Raw genomic sequence first — 20,637 nt, 5'->3', positions numbered from 1 at the left:
TCGGCTTCGCCGGCGCCGGGAGGAGTGGGGAACCCGATCTATGCGTGGAGTTTGAAAAGTAGTATTTTCAGTAGACTATGTTAGGATTTTGTTAGTTGTCTTCTTGTTGGTCTCCTCTCAATGGATATTGCATCGTCTGCAATAAGTGATCTTCAGGCTTTCGTTCGACGACGAGATCTCCTTCCCGACGTCAATGGTGGTGTTGAAAGATTACAATCAGCTAGGTATGGGCCTTCAGATCTTGCTTCGCCGGATCGATTTTGGATCTTTTGTCGTTGTTGCCGCGAGGAGGATTATCCTCGTAGTTTTTGTCCCGGCTGCTACGTCCTCGACAATGGTGATACGTACTCTCGGCTCTCCATCGGCGACGACAAAGCTAGTCGGTTGTTATTCCCTGACATACTGGTGTTGGTACTCTTGCCGATGTTGAATGACTGTTTTAATGGTTGCGTGCGTGCATGCAGCCTTGGCATTGCGGTGCAAAAATTTATGGGAGAACTTTAGTCGGTATTTACAGGTCTATGGTTCGTTATCTATCGTTGGCTGCCTTCAGAAGAGCACAAGATTGGGTTCCGGAAGAAGAAAGAAATTGAAGACCTCGAAGATTTGTTACTATCTTTTAGACTTTATTTTGTAATCGTTGGAGTCAGTTCATGTATCACTATTTGCGAAAAGGGCTTTTGACTCCCGAGCTCCAGTGCTCTCGCTATTTAAAAAAAATTAAAAAATATTTATTATTTATCAAAAAAATCCGAAAAATAATTCTGTAGATTGTTAGTGATACATCTCACAATCATGAAAAATCTCAACCCAAAATTCTTTTTACTTTGAGCCAGACAAAAATAACAAATTTGACATGTTTTTGTAGATTTGAAAATGACTACTCAGATCTGCATTTTTGTCTTTTTTGTGTAGCTTAAAATATAAAGTATTTGAAATTGATATTTTACACGTTTGTAGGATACAATATTGGCTATATGCAGATATTTTTTTCAGAATTTTTTGAAACTTGAAAATATGATTTTTAAATTTATTTTAAAAACGAGATCACTGGTGCCCATGTGCACCAAATCTCTATCACTATTTGTTACTATATATTGATTGTCAAAAAAAAAACATATAGCTCTTTGAAATTCCAAGGAGTGGTTTCATCTCCTTGTTTTACGCCTTCCCTAGGAAATGTACCGGCAATGAAAGCCACACAAGACACAACCTCCGCCGCCTCCTACCGCTCTCACGCTCCCCACCTACTCGCTGAACGCTACCGGCGGCCACCGATGCGGCGCTTTCTGCGGCGGAGGCGAATCTGGATAGGATGCAACCTCTACGGTGGCCCAGAGGGACCCGCTGTGCGGCTTGGTCGCCCTCCGCCACTCCTACGCTGGCCTCGCCTTCCTCACCCTGCGCGATTTCTCCGACATGGTCCAGGTCAGTCATTTTTTTAGTAGTGGCCAGTACTTGCTAGCTGCTATGCATTCCTGCCATTACTTTTTTCTCCTTCACAAAAATAATCCCGGAAGAAACAAGAGCGAAGACAGACAAGCACGACCTCTTCCTCTTAGGTTGCAATCACCGGTAATTCGTTGGTATTCGTTGCTGTTGTGGCTCTGGTTTACCTTGTACTAGTGGTTTGTTAGTAATTCTGGAAATTTACAATGTTGTGCTCCTGCTTTTGGAAATTGTTGTGTGACGTACCTGAACTGTAATGATGCGTTTCTACTTTCTAGCCGGTGAGAATTAGTTTGCATTGTGTCAAACTATGCTGTTCTGCTTCCTAATTGCATGACCTACTTTATCCATTTGTTTTAACTAAGAATACAGGAAATTTCAGTTGCTGTTACATATCATCTCATATTTTTTCTACACATAGAGAATGCTTCGTGTGCAGTCTGAATTTCTGTCTACTAATTTACTTGAAGCTATGAATTAACGTTGTCATCATGTGTACCGTTTCGGGAATGGGAAAAACATGCATCCTTTGATTTCAGAAATCTCTACAGCTTGCTATGGTACTATTGCACAACGGAATGGTCATGCGTTTGCATTTATTTGATACACTTGTAAAGAACAGAATTCTGAGAAGTGATAACAATTAATAACTGAAATGATAAATATAAATTTTATTGTTGCAGGATCATATCTTGTACCAGCTTGTTTGTTCAATTCCGTTCTGAATGGCTTGAATCAAGGCTGCTCTTTCTGCTCCGTGTTCCCCTATAAACTAGCCAAAAGATGTGATGTACGCATCTCTGATTGCATGCATCTCTGCCGCTACATCTCTTGTCAATGTTCGGTCTCGAGGCTGTTTCTTTGAACAGGATATTCCAAGCCTGAAGACAGAAACTAAGCACTCCTGGATACTACTAGTAATATTGTCATGTGGTTCTTCGTGCAGCCAGATTGTGGGGTCAGCTATCTCCAAGGTTCTATCTGGAAGAGCATCCTCGGCAAATTTGTGCAGACCTAATGAATCTCTGAATGTGTCGTCTGTTGGGCTCCTTCCGGTAAACATCTCAAGCAACAATATGCCAAGACTGTAAATATCACCAGGAGGTGAGGCCGCAGAGCCTTCTCCATACTCTGCAATTATTTAACATTTCTTTTGGTAAGCATGCCATATTTATGCGAACATTAAAAAGATGAAACTAGAAGAATTTCAGTTACCTGGAGCAACATAGCCTATGGAACCTCTAAGTCCAGTTGAGCCGTATGAGTTGTGCATCCCCTCACATGTATTTTCTTGGATGATCTTTGATATGCCAAAGTCTCCAACTCGGGCGCTCATGTCGTCAGAAAGAAGAATGTTGCTTGGCTTAAGATCACAATGGATTACCAATGGTTGACAGTAGTTGTGGAGATATTCTACTGCGTCCACAATATTAACAGCAATCTCAAGCCTCTGGACAAGGCTGAGCGTGTTGTTTGCACTTGGCTCTTGAGGTTTTGGGTGAAGCCAACCATCCAAATTGCCATTGGGCATGAATTCAAAAACCAGTGCCTTGAACTCTTTACCTTGGTGGTTGACGCTCGAACAAGAAGTAATGATCTTTATGAGACAACGGTGTCGTATCCTCCTCATGGCCTCACATTCAGCCTCAAAACTCTTGGAATATCTGGATTGACCAAGGTTAAACACCTTGACAGCCAAGGTTCTTTCCTCGTTGGCCAAAATGCACTTGAAAACTGCACCATAACTTCCTCTCCCGAGCAAGTTGTCATCTGAAAATCCGTTAGTTCCTGTCAATAATACTTGATATGGGATTCTCTCGTAATGGTGCTCAGGGATTGAATCTTGCACTATTGTTTTCTTGCTTTGTTTGAGCTTCTTGCGAAGTATCCAAACAAGAAGAATAATTGAAAGTGACAACAAGATTACTCCAGTTGTTGCTAGAGGAACTACAAGAGACTTTGGCATCTTTCTCTTATTCTTGCTCAAGGAGCTTGTGGAGCATGGAGCCAAGTGAAGTTTAGGTGTACCACCACATAGATTGATATTCCCAGCAACTGCTGTATAATTGATGTTTCTGAAAACACCTCCATCTGGCACCTCGCCTTGCAAGTTATTGAAGGATACATCCAGTTTGGATAATGATGTCAAATTTTGTAGAACTGCCGGGATTAATCCTGACAAGTCATTGTGTGCTAGGTACAGTTCCTGCAGGTTTCCAATACTACCAAGGGCATCAGGAATATTACCAGAGAACTTATTCATGGTCAGGTTAAGCTTGCTGAGCCCCTTTATATTCTTCAGTGATTGAGGTATGCTTCCCTCAAATGAATTATTGTCTAATAATAACCATTCCAACACTACACATTTCTGAATGCTGTCAGGTATCTTGCCAGACAACTGATTTCCTGATAGAATCAGCTGGTTAAGATTTGCCAAACTACCAACTTCATCTGTAAGGGGTCCAGAAAGAGAATTGTATGACAAGTCCAAGTACCAAGAAAGTCTAGGCAATTTCAAAATCTCTCTGGGAATTGAACCGTTAAGTTTATAGTTTGTGGACAAATCGAGTAAAAAAAGGTTTTTCAACTCCCCCGGGCTTGCTGGAATGGGCCCTTCCAGGTTGCCATAGTATGCTAAAAGCCTGGTCAACTGTGAAAGGTTTCCTAGCGATGCCGGTATGAGGCCAGATAAGCTATTGCTGTACAGGCCTAGCTCGATCATGTTATGTAGCTTCCCAATGCTCTCTGGAATCACTCCGGATATGAAATTATTTGTTATCTGAAGCCTGTTGCGACCAACCAAATTGCCAATGTCTCTAGGAATACTCCCAGAGACCCTACTGTCGGCTATGGTAAATTGCTGGAGAGTTGCTGAGAGGTTTGTAATGGAAGCAGGTAACTGTCCTCCAAAAGAGTAGCCGCCAAGTACCAAGGTCTGCAGTTGGCTGCAGTTTGCCAAAGAAGTGACAAATTCCCAACCCTTGTTGTCATTCACTTCAAGCTTGTTGTTGCCCAGGTCCAGAGCTTGGAGAGCTCCCAGCCTCCCGAAAGTGGCAGGTACATACCCACTAAATCTGTTGTTGCCCAGTTGGAGATTTATTAGATAAGATAGATTTGATATTGAGGAAGGGATGGTACCCGTGAAGTGATTCTCATTAAAGCCAAGAAATTTCATTTTGGGGAACTTGGTGCCTATATCACCCGGAATGCGCCCGTGCAGCATATTGAAACGTACCCCAAATAGTTCCAAGGATGACCAGTTGTAGAGAGAAGGTGGAATCGTACCGGAGAGATTGTTGCTGGAGACATCGAACAGCCACATGCTGCGGATGCTGCCGAGACCAGCTGGTGGAATTGAGCCCACGAGCTGGTTAGCGGAGAGATCAAGGTTTCCTAGAGAGGAGAGATTAGCAAGTGATGCCGGGATTGGCCCTGTGAAGCTGTTGTTACGCAGCCAGAGTGTTGCCAGGGACGTGAGCTTTTCACCGAGCTCGGCTGGGATGCGTCCGCCAAGCTTGTTGTTGTGCAATCCCATATTGGTCATGCTGATGCAGGAGCTCAGATTCATGGGCAACGTGCCAGAGAAGGAGTTGTCATACAAGTCGAGCCTCTGCAGGCGGCGTAGGCGACCGAGGCTCGAAGGAATCTCCCCATGGAGCCAGTTGTAGCTCAGGTCGAGCTTCCGCAGGAACGTGAGGTTCCCAAGGGCCGGGGAGAGTGCTCCTGCGAGGCCGCTGCCATTCAAGCTCAGCTCCACCACCCGCGCGGGCCTCCGGCTGCTGCATGTCACGCCTTTCCAGCTGCAGAAGTCGGCACTGCTGTTCCAGGAGGCCAGCGAGCCGCCATCGCTGACCTGGGCTTTGAAAGCAAGTAGTGCGGCCTCGTCGCCGGCGCTCACCACGGCGACCACCAGGACGGCTACAAGTGACCACAAGAAGCTCATGACCCCCGTTGCCATGTCCCTCTTGGTTTGGTTGGCAAGTAAGGAAAGGCCCTCGTGTGAGCTATAACCCAGGAGGTGTGCCTTTTATGGGGCCATGTGTGTTTACACTGTGCCTTCCTCAAGTGCTGTGCTAATATAAAATTGTAATATTGTCTAAAACGGTTTATGTCCAGTCACACTCGTTATCCCAGAAATTATTTAGGATGCTTCCTCTTTTGGCAAATTTTTGCTTTTGTTTTGAGAAACTCTTTTGGCAACTTGGTGTGATTATTGATCTGATCTCAATCTCGCAAACTTTTGCAGAGATGTCGACCATGACCATCCGTCAACCATTGCGGCTAGGCTAAGGATAGTATGGATCGATTGGCAAAATGGAAAATATAATAAGATGGTAAAGTCGGTAAGTGTAATCGTGTTTCCCTTTGTTGCAATTGGATGTCCTGCCTACTGGGCAGAAGATCTCAAGCCTGCATACATAGGTCCTCTAAAGCACCCACCATTTTGCTCCTTGAGAAACGGCCTCCTCGCCAGCCATTACCATGGCGATCATCAGGACGGCTACAAGTGACCACAGCAAGCTCATGACCTCCATTGCCATGTCCCTCATGGTTTGGTTGTCAAGTACTACCAGTAACCAGTTGCCTACTCTATATATTTATTTGGTTGCCCATGCGTGCTCCTAGTTGCCTTGTGGCGTCCAGGACATGATTTATACCTTGTCTTTTTTGTGACAACTTGGCATGATCATTTGTTAGATGTCAATGTTGCAGACTGTTGAACCAGAGGTATCAGACTATATCAGTCAGCAATGGTGGCTGGGTATGAGGATATGGATCGGCAAAACGGTTTTGAAATTTTGTTCCTTGAGAAATGATTCTCCACTCGTGTCTAACTCCACTGGGGGATGGTACGTCTGTACGCATACTTCCCTTTCTATCAAAACGGCCGAATATGGTTGGTGTGGACTTTCCGGTGTGTTTTGATGTTGAGTGAGTTCTTGTAGCTGCTTACAGTGAAATGTACAGTAATTCTGTTGTTGATGCTATTTGTACTTCTGTATGCTGTTGATGGCTTTCAGTTTGGGACGATGCACATGAGGATTTTTCGAACCCGGTGGCAGAAACGTTGAACATATTTACTGTCAATAATGGAGTAATTGTTTCGGGCTCTTGTTTCATTATGTACTTATATACTTGAGTTTCAAATTATCATTAGTTCTAATAAATCGTCAATGCGTCCCTGGGTTTTTTTTTTAAGAGCATGACCGTAGGGGAATCCCTAAGGTGTGGATTGCGTCCCCGAGTTCAAAACTGAGATTCACGTATTCATCTCTGTAAGTGTAAGTGAACATGCACTTGCGCTGCGCTCCCTGTAATGGTAAAACAACTATCCTGAATTGCATCAAAATTTCCGAACTTCCCAAGGCAGTGAGCTCCGGGCTGGCTCGGGCCCAGATAGGCTTGGGCTCTTCCCAAGGTATTCGCAGTTTGCGCCGGTAGCTCTTGGCCGCGGCGGCTGGCTAGCACCGAGGTGGTGCGGGCGGCGGCGGTTTAGGCTTCGGTGGTTGTGGTGGTGCCGGTGGTGGTCGGCGCCCTTCTCCTACGCCGGTGTTCCTCTCCTCTCGGTGGTGGTGGCTCAAACTAGTGGCTTTTATCTTCGCCCTCCATCTCCAGTCCATCTTCGGGCAGTGCTATGGTCATGGTGTTCAGCCGGGGCGAAAGTCCGGCTTGGTGGAAGCCAAGCTGAGCACGGCGACGCCTGTGGGCTTGGTGGAAGCCAAGCACGGCGACGCCTGTGGGCGTCGTTTCCTTCTTGAAGGCGTGTTCATGAACTTCAATGTGCCCCTCCTATCAGATGCTGGGGGAACCCTAGGTCCAGCGACCGGACCAGACGGCGGCGGCACCACAGTGTCGTCAATCTTCTTAAAGACGTCGTCTTGGTCACCAGGGGAGGGGCCAATGCAACATTTGGAGTCTGCGGGTAAGGATGGCAATGGGCATGGCAATGGGCAGGGTATGGGCAGGGTTACCATACCCATACCCGTATAGTCAATGGGTACAAACTTCTACCCATACCCGTACCCATGGGCCTAAAACTTTACCCATATCCAAACCCGGCGGGTACCCGTACCCATTGGGTACCCGGTGGGTAGGTTAAATTGTACACAAGTCAATCATGATTTTACATTTATCGATAAGAAATTTTATTAAAACAATTAATTATCTCAACTCAATAACAGGTAGTTGAGTACATAACAATAAACATAATATAAATATAACATTCTCATACTCTAACTCATAAGTCAACAAAAATAGATGTGTCACGCATGAACTTAACAATAAATGGGCAGGGTATGGGTATACCCGCGGGTACGAGGCTATACCTGTGCCCTGCCCATGACTTAACGAGCAGGGTATGGGTACTACCCATGGGCATAAAAGTGTACCCACCATGCCCATGCGGGTACGGTACCCGCGGGTACCCGTACCCGTGGGTAAAATTGCCATCCTTATCTGCGGGCATTGATGCGCTACCGGTGTTGGCTGATGCCCTAAGAGCATCTCTAACATAGCCCGTAAACAGCTAGAAATCGAATAATAACCGCTAGTTTAGGGGTTTGGTTCGAAAAACGGCACTGATCACTGATTGTAAACTAGTCAAAAACCAAAAAAAAGTTTTTGGACCGAGACCGAAACCTCAACTCGGCATGTATTTGTAGGGGTCGAACGAGCGAACTGAACACAACCAGAATGAAACCCCTAGTTTGCGCGCGACAGAAATTTCACCTCCTCCCAACTTCCACTGCTGCCGCCGATCTGCGCGCCCTCACCGTCCTATGCGCCACCGTCGCCCGATCTCGCCGGCATGAGTCTCGAATCAACCCCACCAGCCGTCGGAGCTAGCTCGCAGGTCCCGCCACCCCCGCCGATGTCGTGAACCTGGTTGCGTCCACAAGCTTCCACAAGCGGCGGCGCGTGGAAACGCACGTGGTCGCGCAAGCAGGTGCTGCGGCCACCGGTTATGTCCTCGGCCGGGCCAAAGGCCCCGCCGGAGCCAAGGCGACCACGTCGCCGAAGACACCCCGCGCCAAATGAAAGACTTCGGCGTCGAAGAGGACGAAGTTGAAGACCACGACAAGCCGTGGCGGCCCGGCCCCGCTCTCCCAGCCCCGGCGCCGCCGGCGGGTGCCAATGCGAACGACGCCCACGACGTGCTCGACGACGGGTCAACAAGGTAAAAATAAAATTTCAACTCCAAATCGGTTTAATTGCAAGCAGGAATTGAGCCCGATTATTGGTAGGAACGGCAACGCCGCGTACATGGAAATGTTAGAGGAGGTTGACATTGCTCCACTCGCTCAGTTCGACGTTGGGATGGACGGAGATGGGGAGGAAGACGAGGATGAAGGGGAAGAAGGGGAGGAAGGGAAGAATATTCTGCGCCATCTCTTTCTCGACCCATAAACACAAGATCGGTGAACCGAACTCCCGCTTTTCAGTTCGTCTATTTATATGCTCTGTTAGAGATGCTCTAGGCTTGTGATTCAGGGGTGCAAATGTACGACATGGCTACACTTCCTCATTGGTGTCTTCCCCGAGTCCATCCGAACCCCGCTTCCTCCTCGCCGACTCTCTAGGCTCATGAGATGATGTACGTTGATCCAGTTGCTTTGGAGTCAAGATCATGCCATGGTGTGTCTTGCTTGGTTGAAGCCATGTGCTCCTCTTCTCGCCACCCGTGGTGGAGTTGGGCAAGACGAGTCTTTCATCATTGGGTTTGTAGAGGGTGTCATGTTTACCGCTTTGCGTTGTATCGTGGAGCGGAGTTGTAACCTTCGTGGCGTTGTTCCGGCTGTGTTGGTCCCAGGATGTATTCTCGGGAAAAATATCCAGTCAAACAGAAGGCGTATTTCTGTGCAAACCCGTAAACTCACTTTCAAAGCGTAAATTCTTACTGTAAGATTCGCGCCGGGAGGATAAGGCCATCGTCGTCTCCAATCCCCCAAACCCTCTTCTTCCTTCCTTCCCACGTCGCCTCCAATGGCGTCCTCCCTCCTCCGCGCCTCGCCGCTCTCGCTCCTCTCCCGCCTGAACCCGCTCAGCCGCCGCCGGCCTCCCGCCGCCTCGCACCTCCGCCGCCTGCTCCTGCTCTCCGGCTCCGCCTCGCCCTCCCCGCCCACGCTCCGAACCCTAGCCACCGATGCGGCGACCACGGCCGAGGAGGCGGCGGAGGCCGCGAGGATGGAGAGGATGCAGCCCCTGCAGTGGCCGCAGCGGGACGCGCTGTGCGGCGAGCTCGGCGCGGGCGACGCCGGGCGCCGGGTCAGGCTCTGCGGCTGGGTCGCCCTCCGCCGCAACCACGCCGGCCTCACATTCCTCACCCTCCGCGACTCCTCGGGCATGGTCCAGGTCAGCCATTTTCGGTTTCATGTCGTCCGTTGCACTTTGCTGGCTGTTGCCGTTGTTGCTGACACAAGCAGCAATTCGTGATCCCTTAGTTGTGAACCCGTGATTGTTGTAATGTAGTTGCTGCTGCTGCAGTATAAACAGCGTATATAAATATATACAGCTGACTACTTATGGTATCACATTTTTCGCTAAAGCTTTCACCACATGATTCGTGTAATCTGTTATGCTGACAAGTTGGTGGGATACGCGGAAACAACCAGATACTTTCTTGTAGAGTGATTTTGGCAAATGCTTGTAGTGTAGGCAAAGGAAAATGTAGAAGCGGTATTCAATACTGATGCCTTCACATTGTCCTTAATATCTTTTTCCTCACAAGAGTAAATGCAATAACAAGGCGTTCATGTAACTTCCACAGGCAAACAAATATTCCCTTTACATGGGAAGATTTTTTGCGCTGTCTGGCAAATTGATAAGTGTTACAATATTTTTTACATGTTATAATTATTGATGCTTACTGTCATTATGGTTCAAAGGATCTAGTGATCTCAAGCCAGCCAGCGGCCATTCTACTCTTTCTGTAGGTGACAACGTTGCCAGAATACCCTGAAGTTTATGCTGTTGTGAACAAGCTGAGAGTGGAATCAGTGGTTGCTGTTGAGGGGGTGGTGCGCCCGCGCCCAGCAGATGCCATCAATGCAGATATGAAGACTGGGGCCATAGAGGTATTTGATGGTTTCTGTGGTACTTGGTTTAATGTTTCTTTTGGGAGGAAAGAGCTAGAGGTGACTTTGGGTGATTTGAATTTGAAAATTTACTCTTTCTAGTTAGAGAAACGTTACTACCTACTTTTACAGATCAGCAGTAGGTGTAGGTTTTGTCCAAAACTTGTGTGTGGTTATCTTTCTGTTCTAAGTTGTAAGACTGCAAGAGTTTGTTACTTCTATTGATCGTAATGGAAATGGGATCACGCCCATTTCGAAGATGAAACATGCAGAGTGCATTGGAGTTTAAATAAAGGAGAGGAACCATATGCCACATAGTTCATACACTCTGCGAATTATTTCCTTTAATTTTCATGAGCTTTTCTATCTTTGTCTCATGTTCCACAATCAGCGACATTAACGATGATATCATGTTTGCATCTTGAAGGTTGCTGCAGATAGTATATTGGTGCTCAACTCAGTTACTCGTTCCTTACCTTTTCCAATCACTACTGCTGATACTGTCAAAGACAAATTTCCAGAAGAAGTTAGATTGAGGTAACACTAGCACAATCTGTGTTCTCTGCAGATTTTCTTGTTTGCATATTGTCAAATACTTGGAAGAAAGTCTTGTTGGATCCCTCGAAATATCTAGCTACTGATTAGTTATTGGCTAACAAGATTTTAACTTATCAAGTTTGCGCAGAAGAACATGTGATTGGGTGGTACATCTAAAGTTGCACAAAAGATTTTAGGTGCAAAGATAATGTTTGGGAAACTTAGGCATCACCAACCACTTCTTTTGTCAAATTTGACACTGACTATTGGGACTACAGAGCATATAATTTGATTAGGCGTTAATCCTTCTGCAAAGTAAATATCAATTCATCACATGTTTTATGACTATCGGAATTGCTTGCGTGTATAATCATTGTCAGTTCGGTAACTTAGTCATTCTAATACTATAATCATTTAATACTTATTCTTACGGAGTTACAGTATCTTCTCTCAGTTTAGGTGGAAGTTTTTGGGCATTATATGGGTCATGCTAACTTTTGGCAGTTTATTTCAATATCATATAGTACTCCGTCAAATCACCATTTAGATTCTGCTGGACGATGACTTCTGGTGCAATATTATATTGTAATGATAAATTTCTCTGCAATTATCCCTAGTTCCAACAATTTTGCTCCAGATAGAAATACTCCTGTGAGATAATATGACCCTCCTTGTTCTCACCCCTTACTCTGTTCAGTACTTTAGCATACCAATTTACTGCTAATCTAGTATGCTTGATTTTATTGAAATGATTCATGTACACCATTTTAAGTAAGAATTGCCTTTTTAAACTGACTGTCCTATTCATAAATATTGTAGATTTAGGGTGCTGGACTTGCGCCGACCACAAATGCAGTCAAACTTGAGATTGCGCCATAAAGTTATTAAGCACGTTCGTCGTTATTTGGAGGATAGACATGATTTTGTCGAGGTATGCTAGTTATATATACTGACTATTTCGTGATGAGGTTTCGCTGCAACCCGTTCTACTTGCTTTTATATGCCTGTCATTTTCATTTTGGCATGCACTAGCGCTATACCCTAGTGGTCCTGTTCTAAAACTGCAACAGAAATATCAAGGTAGTTGCTCAGGTAATATATGACAAGAGGTGCTACCTCTACAACCACGTGTCTAACACACCAGTTTTAATGCATAATCCTTTTTTTTTATTGGGTGCATAAAGGATACATAAAGATGGCTATTTATTTGTCACCCGTAGTACAATTAATTGATGCAATTTGCGTGGATTAGTGAAATAGACGCAGTGAGTCACTAAAGTTAAGGAACTGCAAGTCTAATATATCTTCCAATATCTAGATTGTATACATCTCGAGTTATCATTTTTTTAATGTTTCATCTAAAGTTACTACATGTTCCAAGGTAGATTGAGACTCCAATCTTATCCAAGTCTACACCAGAAGGTGCCCGGGACTATCTTGTACCTTCAAGAGTTCAGGTGAATAACCTTACTTTTGCTCCCTTATTTTGCAGACAATTGTATTAATCTCTGATCACTATTAAGCACAATCACCTTCCAGGAGATTAATGTGGTTTATTTTCTGTTTCTTCTTTCTTGATGGCTGATTTTTGTAATCGTGAAAATTACTTTGGAGTCCTATTTTATTTTGCCTAGAATCAGACATACAATGCTCTCTAGATTTGGTCTTACATACTGAATGCTTTCTTTTTCTATTCGAGTATAACAATGACGTTCTGGAGGCGCAGCCTTAATTATCAAGTAGAATTATGTTGCGATTGCTTGTTAATTCCTTAGTGGTAGGCATAGTAACTTAATAAGTAGTACAGTAATAACTATGCACTGAAGTTCATGGCTTTCCAACAAGTGCTTACCGTTCCTCTGGTTTCCTCCAATATGATTTCTGAAGCCAGGAACATGCTTTGCTCTTCCTCAAAGCCCTCAGCTGTTCAAGCAAATGTTGATGGCCTCTGGCTTTGAAAAATATTTTCAGATTGCAAGGTACGTAGGTACTGTGTTTAGAGGTCTTAGTGTTATTTCATGGATATAGTTGTCTTTTAACATTGTATAGATTATATTAACTGGTGCAACTATCTTTTCAACAATATTTCATCTTCATTTTTGTAACCGTAGCCTCCATTTTGCCTGAATACAATGAGTATAAATCTATCACATGACTCATCTCTAGCTGGCAAATAATACTGTACTAGTATCTAAACAATTAACTACCTCTATGAAAGCTGCCTGGCACCATTGTGTTTGCTCACTGAACTGCTTTATGTCAGATGCTTCCGGGATGAAGATCTGCGTGCAGACAGGCAACCAGAATTCACGCAACTTGACATGGAGATTTCCTTTACATCAATGGAGGATATGTTGAAGTTGAATGAAGAATTGATGATACATGTATGTTTGTTTTGAAGTACCTAGTTTAGAATTCTTCATCGTTGTTCTGTCAAATGCAGGCTGAGCAATCCATGTCTGTTTATATCTTCTATTTCCGTTTTTCTTGGCAGACATCTATTCTCATCCATGTCTGTTATTGAAGTACCTAGTTTAGAAGGTAACATAATCATGTACGTTTTTATAATAATAAAGGGTCACAAGCACCACAACTGTACGCTCCATTTGAAGTTCAGCTACCGAACATTAAATCATTGGTAGCAGTCAGGCTCTTAGTTCATTGTTCAGAAAACATGTTTTCTTTTTCTTGAGCTACTATTGCTATTCGTGGTTGATTGAGCTACAGAATATTCATATCACAGATATTTCAAGAGGTGGGAGATATTAAGCTGCCAAAGTGTTTTCCAAGGCTCACCTATACAGAGGCGATGAACCGTTACGGGACAGACAGGCCTGACCTTCGGTTCGATTGGGAGCTAAAAGATGTGAGGACCTTTAATCTATTTGCAAATAGACTTTAGTGTAATGGTGATAACTACTTAATTATTAATATAAAAAATACACCGTAGGGGATTCCCCTATGGTAATGGAGTTAAAAAACTACTAAATTAGTTATTACTATCACAAATTTAGACATCATTTTGAATGAGGGGCTGCTCCTTGCACCATTTTTCTATATTAAAAACGGAAAGCTATCCTATTCACACTTTCACAGCTAGTACCATTAGTAGTACTTTCTTTTGGTTTGTATTTTCTTGGGGGCATGCTATGTATATTTACATCCTGCTTTAACATATGCTACCAAGTCCTTTCTTGGCTTGTTACTTGCACCTTCTTTCTTTTCATCGTTGTTCTGTCAAATGCAGGCTGGTGATGTATTTTTGAACAGCAGTTTCAAGGTATTTGCAGATACAATAGAAAATGGTGGTGTAGTAAAGGCATTGTGTGTGCCTGGTGGTGCCAAAGTTTTTTCAAACACTGACCTAAAGAAGGGAACTGTTTACACTGAAGCTTCCAAAGCTGGAGCTAAGGGCCTTCCTTTCCTCAAAGTTATGGACAATGGTAAATGTCAAATATATCCCTCTTATATTAGACAAAATTAAAAGGACCGGCAGCAAATTATATGTTAATTTTCGTGTGGTACCATAGGGGAGCTTGAAGGAGTTGGTCCGCTAGTGTCAAGTCTGAAACCTGAAAAGAAAGAGCAGCTATTGGAACTTTTAGGTGCAAAAGCAGGTGATCTTATCCTGTTTGCCCTGGGCGAGCAATCAGCAGCTAATCAAATTCTTGGCAGGTTAAGATTATTTATTGCTCAGAAGCTGGAAGTGATCGACACAGTGAGTCTCTCAAACCAAGAACTTCTGTACATGTATAGTCAACATATTCTGTACATGTGATCATGGGATATTGATGAGATACCAATAATAGCTCTGTTTCTGCTTTAGTCATGCTTCTGATGTCACCCTTTAATTGTTCCATTTCTTTATGCCAGTCAGCACATTCAATTCTTTGGGTGACGGATTTTCCAATGTTTGAATGGAATAGTGATGAGCAGAGATATGAGGTCAGTCTTTTAGTTTGTACAAAAAGATTATAATTGGTTCATATATTCTTTTTTGCTAATACAAAACCAGAGTGGGCATTCTTTAAGCTGTTTGTATCACAGTGTGTTAAAGAACTGCCATTTTACCGATTGCTTTTCTGAGAGACTACTGTTATTTGTTGAATGCTAATAGCTGTTCAGTTGACGATAGTAAATTATTGACAAACCTGAAACCTTGAACCTTTGTATAGTAGGATACATGGTATTATGTTGTATCACTAAAGTACCAACAACTATTGGGAAAATCTTAATTTTTTCCTGATGACATGCAACAATGATCTGGTATTATTCCGTGCCAAAAACTATACACCTTATATCTAGGAACAGAGGGAGTATGTATGAACAGAGATAATTAAGGAAAACATCAGTCGATATACAGTTTTCATCAGTACATGCTAATGCCATTTTGATGAGCACTGGTACATGGCACGGTTTATAATACAGTGATTACCCCAATTTCTCCTGAACACATGGGTAACTTGCATATCTCTGCTAAAAGTATGAAATGTACTCCCTTCGTTCGGTTTTAATCGACGCGAGGGAGATAAGAAAATAAACTAGCCATGCTTTTAAGTAAAGTCAATTAAATACGAACAGATGAAGTAGGAAATTAAGAGGCTGGATGAACTGGGTGCTAAAAGTAAAGGTTGTATCTTATTTTCTATTTTCTCACCTTATTCTCCCCCGTTCGAACACAGGCTCTACACCACCCTTTCACTGCACCAAACCCGGAAGATATGGATGATCTACCATCAGCTCGTGCCTTGGCTTACGATATGATTTACAATGGGGTGGAGGTACTCCCCGTTTCTCTTTTCAAGTGCATATGGAAGTTCAGATTAATATATTGTTTTAATGTTTCGACGTTTGAATCTGCATCACACTCTCATGTTTACCTAGAGTACCCACACCTAACATATCCAAACAAGACATGGGACGTTGTGATATGCATCAAAATTCAACATTACATATTAAGATGATACTTTATCCCTCTGTACGAGCACACGTGTTCGTTTGTGTTATATTTGTATTAGCATAGGTTTCAGAATATCATGCTAAATACTCTTCCACATTGATCCTACAAGATTTGGACATTAAGATACTTTCATAAAGCTGCTTGCTTGAATTTGTGCCCTTATCTATTATAAATGATTAATTGAGCAAGGTGTGCAAAGGGTAATTTGATAACGATAATAAGTTAGAAGCATCTATGTGAGCTGTGATGTGGAAAGAGGGTTGAAATTGTACCGTGCATCTGATGTTCTGTCTTGTTGGTAGATCGGAGGAGGCAGTTTGAGGATCTACAAAAGTGATGTGCAACAAAGAATTTTTGAGATCATCGGTATCTCACCTGAACAGGTGTGACTATTTTTCTGACTTGCCCTTCATGATTTGAGTGTAGTCCCTTCAGGATGTCGAGGATGCTTCTTGCAGTCTTCACTTTCTTGCATTTACTAGTCAATCAAATTTACAAGTGCTTATAGTTTTGTTGAGACCAAAATGTTTGTTTTAGGATGGTACATTTTGCATGCTTTGTACTCACTGTGGCATGCCATAATGCTGATAAGATCGTGCATTTTAGGTTCTTGAAGACACATGTTTTGTACTAATCCTTTTAAGCCAACAAGTGTATTACTGATATGCCCAATTGGGACATGCATTAAGATTTAGTAGAAATGAGGATGGGAAAATATTCTGTGATTATGTACCTAGAATCAACTTGTTGCACAATTTCAATTGAAATTTGCTCCTTCAAAAAACTAACTCATGTACCCTGCCTCTTAGGAGGACTGTAAAACTTCTATCTTTCCAATGAAATGAAATGCAAAGAGTCCTTTGCGTTTTCTCGAAAGAAAAAAAAACTAACTCAATACTTGCAAGATATACATAGATTTTCATGTTCTGGAATGGATCTTTGGACACCTGGTAGTGTACTTCACAAGATTACAGATGAACAAAATTATAGAAGTGACATCATTGTAGCAAGTTTTCATGTGTGATCTTGAATTTCTCTTTAAATTCCAGTCTTTATATCCACATTCTGTTTATGATTCAAAATTTGCTGATGTTGTATCCAGTGCTGCTCTCTTTTAGCAATAAAATTCATATTAAATATTTGCCTTGTAGGCGGAGGAAAAATTTGGCTATCTTTTGGAGTGTTTTGACATGGGTGCTCCTCCACATGGTATGATGTTCAGCAACATGGCTCTCCATTTATATATTCCTTATTTTAAGACTTGGCTGTGCAGTCCTCTTTGATGCTGCTTCTATGTTTTATTACTCTGCTATTTCTCAAATAAGAGCAGCCTTCTGAAGTATCTATTTGTTCCTTGCTATGTCTTGTTCATTTGTTGCATTGTATTCTCTCTTAAGTGGAGCAATCTTTCGTACCATTGGAAATTTTTGATTCCAAGGATGTGCTTCAAGAAAGGCTACTCACTATTTATTGTTTACTGTCTTGATGGTATTTTTTGTTTAATTTATTATTCATCTGTTATACGGTGTAGAATATTAAATAGACATTCGTGATCGACTTATTGCAGGAGGTATTGCCTATGGGTTGGATCGGTTGGTGATGCTTTTGGCTCGCGAAAGTTCGATCCGGGATGTGATAGCTTTCCCAAAGACCACGACAGCTCAATGTTCGCTCACCAAAGCACCGTCTCCTGTGGATCCTCAACAACTGAAGGATCTCGGCCTACGCACTTCATGAGAGTACTGTTCATAATTTAGGGGTAAAATTGTTAGGAACAACTACATTATACACATGGGACTCAGATCGTCTCTACACATTCTCTTTTTTGTACTGTAGAGAGAATGAGCTCTTGCTCATGATTGTTTTTACCATGTAAGATCACTGGTCACCCATCGGATGCCTATACGAATGAGATTGTTCAGGAAATTGGGCTGTCAAATTTAACCTGGAGTTGAACAAACTAAGACTTGTAAGATATAATGTGTTCCCTTTGAAAGATGTGTGTATACCTCGCTATGATTTAGGCTGTAGTAGGCTGGTCTTTTTCTTTGCATAGTGCTTGGAAACCTGTCCTACGGTCTACCGGCTATGGATAGATACTAAGATCCAAATTAATTGATTGATACTTTATCTAGATACAAATTAATATGAATTGCCGGAGGCTGTTCCTTTTCGTTTAACCTTCTATACCTCGCTTATCCACTAGCGATCCGGTTATTTCATTATTTGCCTACGAGTATTCTGAAAACCTGACCCTCTAAATAATGATAGTAGTGGGACAATTCGAAGAACATGTTAAGGGTCGATTTGATTGTTTGGATAGTGAAAATGCAAGAACAGAAAAAAAAAGCATTATCGTAATGAATCCTAAGAAATTTCAGTTTGAATCTTAGGAATAGTTTGTTTGGCTTCCTTACACGAAAAAGAGAGGATTCTTTAGAGAGTTGAGTGGACGCACATTTGTTTTTGATAGAACTTGGTGCAAAGCAATCCCGAAAAAAAAAATCCTGTTGATTCAATCCTATGAACCAAAAATCCAACACAAAATTCTTTAAATGATTCTAATTCTCTAAGAGCAACTCCAACCTTGCTTACTTCTATCCCTCGTTGGCAAGATGCCTCACTGCCTAGCCACCATATATGCCATGCTCTCCAACGATACGCACGTTTCCCACCGCTTGACCCTATTACCCCCTTCAGATAACGGCACCGACGAGGAGGTAGAAATAGAGGAGTTCGAAGAGGGCGAGGAGGAGTTGTCGATGAATTCGAAGCATGCAACTCTCCTCGCCTCCTAAGAAACCTCTCTCGCTGGGAGAGGAAAGTTGCCGCCATCCTCGAGGATACGAACGCGAGGCTCGCGACATGGTGGGGACGAAGGAGGCTGGCTGCTAGCTCATGCCCGCCCATCACAGGCCATGTCGGAGCTTCTCGCCAGTGGCGGACGCAGGATAAAATTGGAGGAGGGCACACCTCCATTTTTTTTTGCGTCACCCTAATTGTGATTTTTTTGATAAATGAATAAGAATATCTTCACCGGCGTGATCCAAATAGGTGTCGCCAGGTCCGCCTGCAACGTCCTATTGGGACTGCCGGCACCTGCTCCCCAATATGGAGAGAGGGTACACACCGGCGACCCCGAAACGTAGACCCCAAAAATATTTCAGGTTGAAATATTCACAAATAACGTCGGATTTCGTTTAAATTTATACAAAGTTTCAACATTCGCCGTCGCCACCGGTGGGAGAAATATCAATTTGAGAAGCATCCAAATTTGTTAGATATTAATTATTCTAGTATCTGGAACACGAAATAGATAGAGCGGATCAAAAAAATTGAAACTATGATTCATACTCACTGATTCATACTCACTCACTGTTAACACCTCGCAACCAGACTGAAAAATTCAAGTAGTTCTTAAATAAAATAAAAAACCATTAGTATCGAGATACCATCTGAGAAATATATCTCAACTACATATTAAAAAAATATAGTGTCTGAGAAACATATCTTGAATATGCAGGGAACATCGTACGAAAAGAACGTTTTCTTTTAAATAAACCAAAAAAATTATAGGAACCAATTATAAACATATACTCCCTCCGGTTCATATTAATTGACTCTAATATGAATGTATCTAGACACATTTTAGTTCTAGATACATCCATATTAAAATCAATTAATATGGATCGGAGGGAGTATATAGAAAAACAACTCTTGATTGAAATGAAGGAGCAGCTAAACGCTAGCTACCCAAACCATGTGAACCAAAGACGTGAGCCTGTTTTTTTTTTTAGATCTCGTGCGTGACAATAAATAAAGCCTATGGTGGACCTCACCTGAAGTTTCGGCGGGTCTGGTGGATGGGGACTCACCCAAGTCCGTGTTGGAGTACTTCTCGGTCAGCATCTTGCCTGTTCACAAGGCCCCGACGACAAGGCCTGCGGCCATGGAACCCATCAGCTTGGGGATGGGGCAGGGTTTTGCCTGTTTCCGGGATTCCTGCCGGAAATCCATCTCACCTATGCTTGGCAGGCCTACCAAGCAGTGCAGGAAGAAGAAGATTTACTCTGGGCCGGTAAGGCGTAGCGGAAGGATCAGGGGTAGATTCGCACAAGGCACCCCCATTCGACAGCATCAGCGAGCGTTGATCACCAGGTTGGGCATTGCTCGTGAGGGAGAGACCATTGGGGATGACGCCCTGGATGCCTACCTCAACCTCTTCATCAGACCCTTCCGTCAGCACCACCTGGACGTAGTTCTCCGCCTCTTCGGTTGGACGTCAGACGATCTCATCTCTGCCTCTGATGCACCAGTGGAGTGCCTCTCGTGATTAGCTTCCCCTTCTTACCTGCTTAAGCGCATTGTGCCGCGCTAAGAGTACCTGTACCTCTGGTTTGCATTAATGGATGTTGCGGATTTTTGTATTGCCATCTGGATGCGCGTGGACTCAATTCACCTGTCCGGCGTCTTGCGGTATCTCAGGCTATCTCCCCTTCGCAAGCGGCCATGGTTTGCCTCCAGGACTCTAAGATGGCGACCATCTCTGATCGTGTGGTGCGGGAATGTCTTGGACCCGCCTTCGACGAGTTTTTCTACCTCCCCGCAGAGGGCACC

The 20,637-nt window shown here is 43.4% G+C and overlaps 2 protein-coding genes across 2 annotated transcripts; one reads left to right on the top strand and one right to left on the bottom strand.

Moving 5' to 3' along the window:
* Nucleotides 1-2,173: 2,173 nt before the first annotated feature.
* On the bottom strand, nt 2,174-5,407 carry LOC124666342 (probable LRR receptor-like serine/threonine-protein kinase At3g47570). The gene is made up of 3 exons (XM_047203683.1): nt 3,697-5,407; nt 2,665-3,552; nt 2,174-2,580 (listed from the first exon to the last, which is right to left on the bottom strand). Exons 1-3 carry the CDS (start codon nt 5,405-5,407, stop codon nt 2,222-2,224), a joined length of 2,958 nt encoding a protein of 985 aa, XP_047059639.1. The 3' UTR covers nt 2,174-2,221.
* Nucleotides 5,408-9,417: 4,010 nt separating this feature from the next.
* On the top strand, nt 9,418-18,034 carry LOC124661750 (aspartate--tRNA ligase, chloroplastic/mitochondrial-like). Its single transcript, XM_047199624.1, has 15 exons — nt 9,418-9,801; nt 10,383-10,523; nt 10,951-11,060; nt 11,880-11,991; nt 12,446-12,517; nt 12,948-13,039; nt 13,324-13,444; nt 13,804-13,926; nt 14,308-14,503; nt 14,591-14,778; nt 14,934-15,005; nt 15,743-15,841; nt 16,323-16,403; nt 17,172-17,229; nt 17,588-18,034. Exons 1-15 carry the CDS (start codon nt 9,433-9,435, stop codon nt 17,755-17,757), a joined length of 2,004 nt encoding a protein of 667 aa, XP_047055580.1. The 5' UTR covers nt 9,418-9,432; the 3' UTR covers nt 17,758-18,034.
* Nucleotides 18,035-20,637: the final 2,603 nt, after the last annotated feature.

This window comes from Lolium rigidum, chromosome 6, assembly GCF_022539505.1.
Source record: "Lolium rigidum isolate FL_2022 chromosome 6, APGP_CSIRO_Lrig_0.1, whole genome shotgun sequence".
Taxonomy (NCBI): Eukaryota; Viridiplantae; Streptophyta; class Magnoliopsida; order Poales; family Poaceae; genus Lolium; species Lolium rigidum.
Note: the sequence above shows the minus strand (reverse complement) of the source record. Positions and strands in the feature narration are given on the sequence as shown.

Coding starts and splice junctions, on each gene's coding strand:
- LOC124666342 (XM_047203683.1), bottom strand. CDS start 5,407: ATGGCAACGGGGGTCATGAGCTTCTTGTGGTCACTTGTAGCCGTCCTG. Junction 3,553..3,696: donor GACCATGAATAAGTTCTCTG/GTAATATTCCTG, acceptor ATAACTTGCAAG/GCGAGGTGCCAGATGGAGGT. Junction 2,581..2,664: donor CATAGGCTATGTTGCTCCAG/GTAACTGAAATT, acceptor AAATAATTGCAG/AGTATGGAGAAGGCTCTGCG.
- LOC124661750 (XM_047199624.1), top strand. CDS start 9,433: ATGGCGTCCTCCCTCCTCCGCGCCTCGCCGCTCTCGCTCCTCTCCCGC. Junction 12,518..12,947: donor TTGTACCTTCAAGAGTTCAG/GTGAATAACCTT, acceptor TGATTTCTGAAG/CCAGGAACATGCTTTGCTCT. Junction 16,404..17,171: donor TCGGTATCTCACCTGAACAG/GTGTGACTATTT, acceptor TTTGCCTTGTAG/GCGGAGGAAAAATTTGGCTA.